This window comes from Lissotriton vulgaris, chromosome 2_1, assembly GCF_964263255.1.
Source record: "Lissotriton vulgaris chromosome 2_1, aLisVul1.2, whole genome shotgun sequence".
Taxonomy (NCBI): domain Eukaryota; kingdom Metazoa; phylum Chordata; class Amphibia; order Caudata; family Salamandridae; genus Lissotriton; species Lissotriton vulgaris.
Window position 1 is genome coordinate 1,323,802,851 of NC_141687.1, and position 13,371 is coordinate 1,323,816,221.

A 13,371-nucleotide genomic window follows, 5' to 3' on the forward strand; every position below is an offset into this window, starting at 1 on the left:
AAAAACAAAAATAACTATCTCCTGATTCCATCCTGTGTTGCTGAGAATTGTATCCTGCGTTATTGCCGGACCTCTAGGAGATCGGCCACAGTTTTGTGATATTTAATGATTGCTTTTCAGTGCTCTAGCGGCCGGCCCCTGTGGTTGTAGGCCCATAGTTGTAACCGTTTTTGAATTGCACAATAAAGTTTTTTTTTTTAATTAAAAAAAAGAGGACTCACAAATTCAGGGCCTGATTCGCAAAGGGACTCCACACTCATGGCAGAGAGCCCGCAGTCATGGGGAAGTCTCATCACTAGGTCAGAATCTCCACAATGAGAATTCTCATTGCAGAGATTCTGCCGCAAGTGCGGAGACTTGCCAATGACTGCAAGACCTCCGCCACGAGTGCAGAAGCCCTGTGTGAATCAGGCCCTCAGACTCCAACTCATGGCAATCACACTGGAAAAAGTGCTGAAGCTTGCCCGTATGCCACCCAACAGAACTGTAACTGCAAATCGCTTGCAAGCCCTTCAAAATGTCAAGGATTGCTACGCCGCTATTGGAAGTCATTAAACCGATGTAAACCAAACTATACTGCACCTGAAAAAGCAACTATGAATCCCACCCATCATTTGGAGGAACATGACAACTCATGACGATTTTGTGAACTGCTAAACGAAAAAAATTGGTGCTCCACATTTACAGTCAAGCCCCGACAGGACCGTGCCAACATCATGCAGAAAAAGCCTGAGGGCCATTACCAATGGACTTGCGGGTCAAAAACTTGAATTCTACACTTTCTTGCTGCCACTGATGAAAGCCCAGCATTTTGTAATTCAAGCCTACCAGTAAACGCATTCCTTGGACACACCTCTCATAAATTATCTAAACTTGGAGTTCCAGTGAAAAACATCACACAGATTGCTTCACCATCTGACATGAATAAGAAGTTTCTACTGTTCATAGTAACTCAGGCAGCAAACCAAAAAAGGAAACCAGTAGTTCTTTTGATGGTCATGAGGCTCTAAAGTTGTTTTGTCACCATAGAACACTAAAGGGAAGATGGGGCCCAGTTATGTGCCACAACTGCCAGTGCTTAGGGCACACCTCCACATTCTGCCATCAGAAACCATTGGGTTTTCCCTGTGGAGAGGAATACGCCTCTAATCAATGCACCAAAAATGGCCCTTGCACTCACTTCTGTGGTACTAGGTTCATGGTGCAGTACCAGTACTTTTTACTCAGGCAGCAGAGCAGTCCTTCCTGTAGCCGAGCAGAGTTTCTTCTGAGTCTTCCACAGTTCCGGAAGTGATCTGAAGAGTGGGTCTGAGGGTCCAATATTTATACATGCTGTCCAATATGAAGTGGAAGATGCTTCTGAAGTTTTTCAATGCAGTGGTGTCATTAATTTCCTCCCTCCCTGCCCTGATCCCAGTCTGTCTGGGAGCACAATCGGCTACAGTGAAGTCATTTGTGTATGAGCTGAGCCATTGCCTTTAAAGTGCAAGTATGGTTGGTGACAGCCCTGTCCCCAATCAAGTCAGAGATGGCCCATTCTGCCAACACCCAAACCCTCTATGGGATACTGTATGGGAGGAACACACAAAGGTCAACTGCCACTTATACCTAGTCATAGGACCCAGGAACGGGCTGCAGGCAACAAATGGTGAGTGCACAAAAATCGGTTTGGAGTCACATGAAGAGGTCAGCGCTGCCAGAGGATGAGAGGACTTGTCTGCGCAACAAGGAATTTATCGCTGTAATGCGGACGATCCCAATTGTCGAAAGGAATCAAATACGTAAATGGTCTAAATCGTGAAAGCCAGCAACAGCTACGCATGCCAACCGGCCGCACTGGCTGAAACGTTCTATGAGTTAAGACGTGTTACACTAGCCACTGTTTTTCAAAACTTCAATCAAGGCCAATAATTTTGGCGCTAGCTGTCTCATATATAAACAAGCATTGGCTTTGGAACCTTATATTTAGTTATGCAGTACAATATCCTTGGTGCAACAACATCAAATGTTGCATGTCTAAACACTTATACAGTCCCAAAGGCAAGACCTATTGGCTATGCAAATGCTTGTCCTTACTTTTAGCCATCCTGAACAGCAGCTTCTCTGCAGTACAACAGCGCTAAAAAATTGAAAAATCCAATAGATCTTGCATAGGCATTACCTATTGGCCTTGCCGGTGCTTAACTTTACACTCTATTCAACTACAAACACACTGAAGAAAACCGGATCCGAACGGTGCACAGTAGCTACTTATTTTTAGCACTGCTACCGCGTTTTTGAAAAAAAAGTTCTGCAAACTATTTGGGAATGCGAATAAAACATGGGTAATACTGCTGAAAACAGAAATATAGGAAAGAAGAGAAAATGGAGCAGGCACGAGACAAAACAGAAAGAAAGGGAAGCAAGTTAAAGGTAAAGTGATTAGTAAGAGAATTGGAGAACAGAAAAAGGAGAGGCAAGAGCGAAACAGTAAAAGAATCAATCACAAAGCTTGCATAAATAAAGCAATAAAAAAAAAATAAAAGCAAGAGAAAAAGGCGATAAGAAACAATTGGCATGGGACACAAAGGCGTTGAATAGATAGATGATAAGCAGAGTGGAAAATGAGGAGCGACACAGCCAGGAAGGGAAGGTGGAAGGAATAATCAGAGTGTGAAACAGTGGGTAGAGAAATAAGATAATACAGAGGAGAAGACAGGCAACAGAGAGAATAGGATTAATGTAAAATATCAGCGTTCTTAACCACGAGCCATACAAATGTTGCAAGTGTAGAAAAATCTGCTCCGCTTCCGATTCTCACCCTCTTCATAATGGCGCAGTCCCAGCAAATAGCTTTATGCGCAGCCCAGTATTTAAAAATAAGGGATGGTAACAATCACCACTGTACCATTTTCAGAACACAACATTTTATGGCCTGTATTTTTGTTGTCCCCGGGGAAGTTGGATCTCGGTTTTGTGACTTCTTGACAGCAAAATTTACAACCACAGGTTTAGAAATGCAGAATGTATTCCCGTTTCCTGCTCAGGGATGACTTAAATGTACTTGGCTCTAGCTGCATAACGGCAAAACAAAAATTTGATTAATGCTATTAAATCCAGAAAGTTTTGGGAAAGCAAATGATGCTGTCATAGGGGCACTGGGCTTCAACCAATGTTTATTACATGGAAAGACTAGAGGGCAAAACAAAAACACTGCAGCAAAAGGGCAGGCTAAGAATCAGAAACAGCAGAGTCTGGGGGAAAGCAGTCAATCAAGGCAGGCTGGAAAGAAAGCAGACTCAGGGGAAAGTGGAATGACTAACAGTGAAAACAAGCAACTTTGGGGACAGCAAACATATAGGAAAATCGGAAGCATGAGGTGCAAGTAGTCAGACAAGGGGAAAACTAGTGGAACAAGCCTGGCGTTCAAAGCTAAAAAAAAAACGTTTTAAAGGCGTGCAGGCTGCAGCAGTAGGCGTGCGCTTGGGAGAGCAGGCTTCAATTTTTCAAGCACTTCACTTGTGCTTGTGGCGCGCCCCTGCGCATTCCCGCAAGCTGTATGCCGCCACGAGTGCAGTGCTTGAAAAAGAGCTTCACGACGGCTAAAGATCTCCTATGCAGCGCATGTGCGCTGCGTAGGCGAGCCCTAAAAATAAAAAAAGACAGGTCATGATCACTTGCGGCTCGTCACTGTGATTTTAAATATAACTCCCCAGAACATCGTTGACATTGCGCACTTCATTGGCCATGTTGACGTTTTGCTATTGAATTGCTATACCGTTCATATATTTAAGCAGAAAATAAAAAAAGACAGGCCATGATCGTTTTGAAGCATGCCAAGTCTTCTTTTACATTCCACAACAAGCCCCTGAGTGGTGCAAGCGTGAGTGTGTTCGCTCCCCTCACTCCCGAGACCCATAGGCTATGGGAGTGAATGTTCACAGAAAAGGCGGGGCAGACCCCAGTCTTTGGCCATTTGCGTGCTTTCATTTTGGAAAGCCACACGCAAAGGCTAATGCAACGTGTGGGAGGAGTCCGACCCACACAGAGAAGTCTCTTGGAAGTCTGGAGTGATTCCAAGAGGCCCTCTCCTAGAGCAACGCATGTGCGCCGCATTAGGCTCGACCTAAAAAGAGAGTTTAAGGCTTGGCAAGGGGATTATTTTGCCAAGTCGAATTGACAGTTCAAATCGCTAAGGGGCTGCAACGGCTGGACTGAGACACGTTTTAAATCGGCTACTTAAGAGTGTGGCACAATAAGTGCTGCAGACCCACTAGTAGCATTTAATGTACCAGCCCTTGGTACAAGGTTACCATTTTACTAGGGACTTATAAGTAGATTAAATATGCCAATCGGGTGTAAGCCAATTTTACCATGTTTAAGGAAGTGAGCACAAGTACTTTAGCATTGGTTAGCAGTGAGTGGTAAAGTGCACAGAGGTCTAAGGCCAACAAAAAATTAATTCACCAAAAGCAGTAGGGGTAAAGGCAAAACAAGTTTGGGGGAAGACCATCCTAAGGCTGACAAGTCTAACAAGCAGGAACAGAGGTGAAAAATGGAAAGCTACTACTGCAAAACTGAAAGACTGACAATTCTCCCTGGAGAATGACCCATTGTTTAGCTGGAAAAAAATAAATAAACCAAAATATACAAGGCAAGGCTCACCTGGCATGCAGAAAGCAACAGAGATAAGGAAAAGGTCGTTGATGACACACTAGATTAATCCTTCACGCATAACCAGGCCAGCAGATTGACAACAGAAATAGAACAAGAAGTATGCTATCATCACTTGGAACACCCACTAGAAAAATAATCTGGTAACATTGAGGAATGGTCATGGGACGAATGGCTTAGATTTGTAAAGAAACTAAAAAACAGCAAAGCACCAGGAATAGAAATGGATTAAACAACTAACCAGGCAATCAAAATGCTCCCAAATACAGTAACAGATTGTCTTGTTGCGTCTTCAACACATGCCCCCAGCACCAGTACTTCCCTAAAGCCTGGAAAGAAGCAGGAGTTATTGTATTTCTTAAGCGAGGGAAATCCCTAACAGAACATGCAAACTACTATTCTATAAGTCTGTTATCTGGTTTATCAGACCTCTCAGAAAATGTATTTCTTGCCCTCCTCATGGACCTTGCATCTGGTAAAAACCTTCTCTCCAAAGAACAGTTTGGATTTTGAAAAGAACATTCAACAAATCATTAACTTCTCAGAGTAGTGGACATTATAAGCCATGGATTTAACATCAACAAATCAACTGTTGTAATTTTTCTGGGTGTAGACAAAGCATTTGACGGAGTATGGCACACAGGACAGATCTACAAGATCATTTATCACAAGTTTCCAAATCTGCTGACTAGTTACCTGGCAGAATGCACCTTTCGATTTACGGTAAGAGAGGAGTGTTCAACAGTATGCCTATTCTTGCTGGGGTGCCTCAAAGATCAATTCTTGGACCATTTCTTTGATCTTTTTATAAAAGATATTCCCAGGGACTTGAAGAAGACAGAACTTGTGCTTTATGCTAATGATGTTGCAGTCATCTCCCAGTCTTTCATTGAAAAGGAAGTGTCTGAGAACCTTGAAACATCTCTCAGCAGAATCTCTTGATGGTATGGTGAATGGCTGATAATCCACAACACCAGAAAGAGGATCAAAGAGCATACATAGATACACTTAACTGGAGAGGAGATAAAACTGAAAAACAGTAGCTCCTACCTAGGGGTGACACTTGACTCCAAACTCAGCAGGAGAAACCACATTGAGAAAAGTCACCAGAAAGTATCAACCAAACAGGCTGAATTATACATGTTTCTGAGGACCAAGTCAGTGCCAATGCAGAGCAAAGTGTGCACAATCAATGCAATTATTCAACACACAATGACACTATTTTAATTTAAAACTGTAAAAATTCATATCTCTAGTTCACCTTATTGGATTTTCGATGTTTTGGGGTCATTTTGTTCATTAAATTAGTCTCTGTTTTTATAAATTGGAGTGGGATGTTTATTATGTTGTGTTTTTGACTTCTTTAACTGTCTTGCTTCTTCTAAATGCTTTACACGTTTTCTAGAGTTAAGCCGGTCTGCTCTGTACCAAGGCTACCACCAGATGAGCTTAGGTGTAAATTACTGAAACTTTTACTGGGCCTAACAAGAATTGTGACATTATGACTTGTGGTGGATTACCATCCACGGCAACCAGTAATCCACTTCCTCAAAACAACATAATGCTTTTCACCAACGTTCAACATACACATTTCACAGAATTGCTTACATACATCCAACAAGGCCCAGTTATGCATGGGTGTTAAGTGGTGGTATGGAGGGGTAAAAGCTGCTCCCTTCAGTCGTTGCATAGACATTGCTAATACAAATTTTGCAAAGGAATAATTGCAAACAAAGGAAGCGAGAAAAATTAACTCCATCTCATATATGGGTAGTGAAAAGCAGCTGTACCAGAGGTGCAGTGACCCTAGCCCCCTGTGTCTAGCACCACAGCACCTTCTGCATCAACGAGATCTACCCATGGTCTCAAGGGTCATGAAGCCAGAAGAAGTATCAGAAGGCAAACCGGGCACTAGAACCTTGTTTACTTCCTGTAGTTTCCATCTATGGAGGCAGTTATTGGACAACAGGTATGTGGTGTCACTTCATCACATATGGCATATTGGAGAATTGACATCCAGGCTGAAATGCTATACAGTTGACTACCAGCACACTTAATAAGACTGGCACGTCTACTTCGGCTGGGTAATCAGGGAGATTATTGATTTAAAAGGGCAATTACCTCTAACTTTTTTATGCCAATGTCATACGTCCGTGCAGCAATGAATAAGGCATAGACAATATCACCAAAGCAATACATCATACTTTACAAGAGGTTTATGATGAAAAGCATGTTGTACATCAACAGGCTGTTGAAAGCATTATGGAATCATACCAATGGCAGATTTATCACTGTAACATTGTCACTAATATAATATTGTATTGTAATTGCATTTACATAGTACTGACCAGGCGATTAAGCACTTTACAGCGAGTAGTACAACTTACGAATGCTGTCCAATTAACAATTGATTGGGCCTATGCCCTTTTCTATTATGCTAAAGTCTTATAACTGTTGAAACACTACATTGTAGCCAAATATCAACATGCTTTGGGAAGTATGCTGCTCTGTCATAATGGTACGTGGCGTTTTATTGGCTGATCGATCTAGTGTTAGTCACGTGAGCCTAACAGCCCTAAATAGCAAACAAACCCCTGCTATTTCTAAATTGTGTAAAATAAATAATCGCCACAGCAGTCGTCATCTTAATTAAATAAAACGAGTGCCCTGGCTTTTGAAGACAAATGCTGCTATCTGGGGCTTCATTTCAGCCGCCTGCATTCCCTATTCCCAGTCATTCCTCCCGAAGCCCCCCTTTAATAAATCACTGCTATAAAAAATAATTAAGCTGCATTACAGAAAAAAGACTAGCTAAATCATATAGATAATACATGTACATTGGTGAGTAGGGCACAGGCGTTCGAGAGGGAGAGGGTGGGCGGGCTACCGGCTGCGGGAGGAAGTGAAGGCTTAGCGGGGACCCCCCCTCCAGCCCGTGCCCCTCTCAGGAAGTCCGGGCCCGAGGAGCAGCACATGGGCCGCTGACAATAGCAGGCAGAGGGATGGAACTGTCATCCATGTAAATAGAGCTCAGAGTCACATGTGCAGCCGAGGAGTTCATTGTTGGCGCGAGGAGGAGGAGGGAGCGGAGGCACGGGGGCGAGGAGGCAGGCCCGAACAATAGAGGGAGAGCGGCGAGGGAGGGAGCGGAGCGAGGGGAGACGGAGGGAAGGAGACCCCGGAAGAGGGAGCCGAGCAAGGAAGGAAGGAAGGGGCACCGAGCGAGGCGGCGGCGCTCTCTCCGCCAGAGACCCCTCCCTCCCCCGCTCTCGTCGGCCTCTGCAGCCGGGGAGGAGCGCTCGCCGCCGCCGGCAGGGGGGCATGGAGCCGCGGGGCGCGCCTGGATTTGCCTGAGAGGGAAGGAAGGGCGCACGGGGCGGGCTCCCTCCGCTGGATGCGAGCGGCTGTCCGCACCCCTCCGCCTGGGGCCGGAGACATGAACCCCGCCGAGGGCGCCGAGGAGGGCGTCCCCGACTCGGACGTCGATGCCTTCTTCCGAACAGGTAAGGGGGCGCTGTGTGCGGGGTGTGCGTGCAGGCGGCCGGGCGTGCTGTGCGGTTTCAGGGGGTGGCCCCCACAGACATCCAGCACCGAGGCGCCCCGTGTATGTTTTTGCTTTAAACAGCTCTGAGCCCCCCTAGATCAGGGCTTGATTTCAGTTTGGTAATTGACAGATTGTGCGTGTCTCTGGGGCGGGCAGGCGGCATCCCTTTGTAAACAGGTTCTCGTGCATTGATCGATCTACCCCCAGGCAGCTCCCTGTCAGCCCCCGGGAGACGGGCTGCCTGGCCATTCATTTGGGGTTGTATGTATGTGTTTCCCGGGTCTTGTTCTGAGGCTAACATGCCGTGTTACGGGCCATTCGAAGGCTTAGTTATTCAAAAATCACGATTTTTTTGTGGCGGAAGGGATTGTGAAACCGCACATGGCGATGCACCGGTGAGACAGAAGCCCTCGGAGAGACGTGCTCTGCTCACGCTGCGGTCTCAATTCCCCCCAGGCGTCTCTAGGACTCTCCCTTCTCGCCATGTGGAGCCCTGGCACACAAAAACCCCCTCTGGCCTGCCGGAGAGTGACTCCCGGGCTGCGAGGCAGGCGGCAGAAGCAGCAGCTGCGTTACAGAAAGGGACTTGCCATTTGCTCCCTGAACACGCCCCCGCCTCGGCCTCTTCCCCTGGCGGAGCCATAGGTTCACCTCTGGTGTGTGTCACTCCAACCGGCTCCTCCCCCAGCTCCTCCGAGAATACTGCAGGTTCAGCTGCACATAGGTTCTTGTTCACCGACCACTCATAATATTTTGTCATTTATGACCATGTATATAGCGCGTTCCACAATTAGTATGCCAAAGTAGTTCCTTCTTTAACCGAATGCTCTTTTCGACGGTTCTGTGTCGCTTAGTTGCTAAGGGCTGTGTTGTTATGTTTGCTTAAAGTAGCTGTGTGGGTGCCCCAGCACAGCGAGTCACCCTGGTGGAACAGATTTGGGGTCTCAGAGGTTAGAGACACTAAAAACAAAACAGAACCTTGTACTGCTGTCATGGATAGATTATGTGATATTGAGTGTTGAAAGCATTTACAAAATTATTTGCATAAGGCAAAATTATTTGCATAAGGCCAGAAACACACGGCATGTTTGCAGAATCATTCCCTCAGGTTAGGAATCGTATACCGTATTTTCATGTTGATTCCCACAGAGGCCAGTTAACTCACTCTGCATATGCAGGACAATTTTTGATTGTTATAAAACGTACCCTTTGTTTACAGATTAATTCCCAGTGTTCAGAAAATAGAAGCAATATTAGTTGGTTCCGTTTTGCAGGTAGGAAAGCGCGGACAGCATTTACATGCTGATTCCTGCAGAGGTCAGGCAACTTCCTCTTCATTTACTAGACCGTTTTCAGAGGTCAAAGGCTCATCCAGAATTTACAGTTTCAAATCGGAGAATGTGACCATGTGCTTACTGTATTTACATGTTCATCCCCGTAGGGGTCAGTCGCGTACACTGCATTTACAGATTAATTCCAGATTTTCGAAAAAATCCCCCTCCGTTTACAGATTCAGTCCTGTTGGTTATACATTGTATGTACACTTATTTTTAATGCATTCCACACTGCATGCACAGGCCCGTCCTTTGAGGGCTAAAAACTCTGCAAATATTCACTCGCCAGAGAAAAATACTACAATTACAGATTCATTCAGAGTTCAGAAAAACCGCACTGCGTTCACAAATCCAGTCTCTCTTCGTTTACATGTGTATTCATTTTAACCTTGCTTCAAAATTAAGTCTCACAGAGCAGCACAACTTGTTCAGTTACAGCCTCCTTGCCAGCGAAGTGATATTATATCCACTGATTTACTCTCGTTAGTTTTGACACAATCTCTGCATTTTGTCACCTTTTGCTACCCTTGGTTCCCGAACCGAGGGGAAGCCGTGCCTGACCCCGACATGGAGGAGAGGCTGGCCTGGTTTTCATCAGTATCTCACTTTCCCTTGAACTCGGCTGTCTGGGCAGTCCTTATCATGCCAGACACCGAGCACGTCAGTGGAGAAGAGCACACACTGCCCACGTGGGTAAGTGCTAGGTGGAGCTGCGTACTAAAATAGCCCTGACCCAAGGGCACACCGATGCAGTCTGGTGTGCAGTGCATTGACTGAGGTGCCAGTGCATCTGAAGGGCTGGCTTGTGACACTCATTCCCAGACTTAAACCCTGCCTGGCATGCAGTTGACTCTTCTCAGCTCTTCAGGGGCCCTAGTCCGTAGCCAACCCGATTAATCTGCAGGCCGTTCCGTCTTTGAAGCTAGACTGTTGTAGATTTTCAAACTGAACCATCTCAGTCATTATTGTGAAGATACAATGACTAGCAATCCAGCTCGCATGTCAGGCCAGGCCAGACCTAGACTTCTGCAACGGTAATCTCCTGTGAACCTTCAGATCAGAACCTGTCAATCATCTGCTGATTCAGTTTTATTGCTTTTAAAAGTCACTCGGCCTCCAACCCTTCACTCTTGCTGTTTGCATGAAAGCAGCTTAGCTATTCACGCCCGATGGGCATTATCTATTCATGAATGAATTACCATATTTATGTAATATGGTATGCCAACGTTGTGCTGCTACCAGCGTCTCCATTTAAACATGCATCTGTGGCATACACAACGAGGTCTGTACAGGATCACGGAGCATGTCAAGCCATTGAGACCTGACGTGAAATTCACAACTCCCAGATTAAGGCCCTGTGACTCGGCCTCTTGGTAGCACAGGCTGGGCTGTCTTGAGCCGGTTGCATGTATGTCTAGTTATTTGTCTTTCCGCTGTCTGATCGTACATGTACCACCTCGCCTCCCTTTCTTCTCATCTCACTCTGCAATTTACTTTCCTGCCTCTGTATCTCCATACCGTCCCTCCACTTTGATCTACCTGGCAATCTGTCTTTATAAATCTATATTGTGGCCACATAAAAGACTTCCGATCTCTTGTGACAAGACAGAAGGCACATTTTGGAAAAAGGGCCAGAGAGAATTAGTCCCAACAGCCAATTGCTTAAGTTTCTGTTTTAGGTCATAATGCTATCAGCCTTCAGGTGAAGGCCTCCTTCCCTGTGATCAAGCTATTGTATTTGCATATTTTCTTCCTCCTGAAAGTATAAGAATCAAGGTTGATTACTTTGCAATTATTTGATCTGGTTGAGTCCTGTACAAGGTCTACCTGTTCACAACTTTTGACCCACCTCCCAACAGATGAGTGTGGTATATTTCCCAGCAGATACAACAGCATGTAATGTCTGTTAAGAGAATTTGTAGAGCGCTGCTTGTTACCTGATGATCCCTGTGGGACTCAGCAGATGAGGTCCTTAAGCTCTGAGGGGAACGGCAGGAGCCTGACTTGTTAAATTCTTCTGAAGGAGAAAGGAGGCTATCCATTTGAGAGCTGGTTCTTGTATTTCAGCTGTGGTACTTTGGCGATGAGTGTGTGGTGGAAGACAGTGTCGAAGGCTGCAGAGAGGTCGATGAGAATGAGTGCGACGGACTGTCCATGGTCGAGGATGGTGCGTATGTCATCTGTGGCAGCGATGAGGGGTGTTTCTGTGCTGTTGTTCCGTAATTCTGATTGCAAGTCGTCCAGGTGTTTGTGGGTTGATGAGGTTAGCAAACTGGGAAGGTCAATGGAGTGTGGCTGGGGTCTGAAGTTACTACAGATCTTGTTATTTTTTTTGTGTGTGTAAAAAATCAGAGAGATTGTTGCAGAGTTGTGGTCTAGGGGTGATGGTGGTTGGTGCAGCTATTGGGATGGTGAATTCCTTGACAATGGCATAAAGTTCATTGTAGTTATTGGAGCTAGATTCGATTCTAAGGGTCAGTGCCTTCTTGGTCTCTTTCACTTAATGGTGATTATGTCTAAGCGCAGCCTTGTAGGTGTTTCTTGCGGTGGTTCCCCGGGTTGTTCTCCATTTCCTATCGAGGAGCTTGCACCTCTCTTGGATTTTCTGAGGTCAGTGTTGTACCAGCTAGCTCGTTTGTTGGACCTTTTGGGCTTGGTGTATTTCAGGGGCACCAGGGTTATAGCACAGGTGGTGATTCAGTTGTTTGTGTCTTTGGTGGGGTCTGGGTAGTTTATTTGGAGAGCGTTGAGCCATTCTGTTGCTGTAGCTTTCTTCCAGCAGCGGCTCGGGGTGTTGCTAAACTCCTTGGGGGTGGTTGGTGGCTCTGTTATGTGGAAGTGGACGATAGAGTGGTCCGTCCATTTGAATGCAGTGCTGTGGCTGACTTTTTAACCTTGATACTGGAGGAGAACATGGAGTCCAGGGTGTGTCCGGCAGTGTGGATAGGGCCTTTTTCAAGCTGGGTGAGGCTGATGTTCTGTAGACTTTCGAGCACGTCTGAGGAATTGGAATCCGTGGGGTCGTCAAGATGAAAGTTGTGACGTATGAAGTCTTTGGTGTGTGTCCTTGGCAAGGGGTTTGGTGATGTTGCTGAAGTGGGTTTGAGGTCTTGGGGGCCGGTATCCAAGGGTGCCTTTGATAGTGGTGTTACTGTCCGTTTGAAGCTTGAAATGCATTTGTTCCATAAAAGTGGCTTCTGGGTTAGTTTAAGAGGTACCCTTGATGGTGTCTCTGTTGATAATGGCAAGTCCTCCTCCTGGTTTATTGGGTCTGTCCTGGTGCAGGATTTTGTGACAAGGAATGGTGCCTTTTGTATCTATTTTTGTGTACAACCCTCACCATGTGTATCCACAGTGCAGAAGTACTCCTGCCCCAGCGGAAGCTCTGTGAGTCTTTCTTCCATGTTGTCTATTTGTGACTCTAAAGTAGAGCTCAGGTTTATTGCTGATGGAGTGGCACAGCATTTACATTGGGAGCCTCTGTAGTGTGTATGTTTACTGTGTATGCTTCGCTCCACCCATAATTCTATATAACAAGGTCCTATGCACTGTTTTCTTATGCGTCCTCGTTTAAACTGTGCTTCAGTGCCAGCCGTTGTTACCACTTTGAATCATTCTGTGTAAATCAATAAACCTTCATGAGTGACAGAAGCTTATAGAAATGTTACAAGACCAGTCAGCACCTTACTGGTGTGGTATGGCAAACAATCAAAGTTCGAGGCAGCAAACATTTAAATTGAGGTAAACTGATGAAGAATACTGAAATATTGCTTACAGGAATAGCCTGGTTTGGATCCATTTCTGATGGCCTAGTCAACAGGTTCACTAAATGGATAAAAA

At 45.5% G+C, this 13,371-nt stretch overlaps 1 protein-coding gene across 6 annotated transcripts in view; it reads left to right on the forward strand.

Annotated features, from left to right (window-relative positions):
- The first annotated feature begins 7,750 nt into the window (after positions 1–7,750).
- KALRN (kalirin RhoGEF kinase) overlaps positions 7,751–13,371 on the forward strand; it is a 1,626,736-nt gene continuing 1,621,115 nt past the window's right edge. For all 6 annotated transcript variants that reach the window (XM_086957084.1, XM_086957086.1, XM_086957088.1 and 3 more), the window contains exon 1: positions 7,751–8,156. In XM_086957084.1, the coding sequence (XP_086813210.1) occupies positions 8,048–8,156 (109 nt within the window). In that variant the 5' untranslated portion in view covers positions 7,751–8,047. The remainder of the gene's footprint in view (positions 8,157–13,371) is intronic.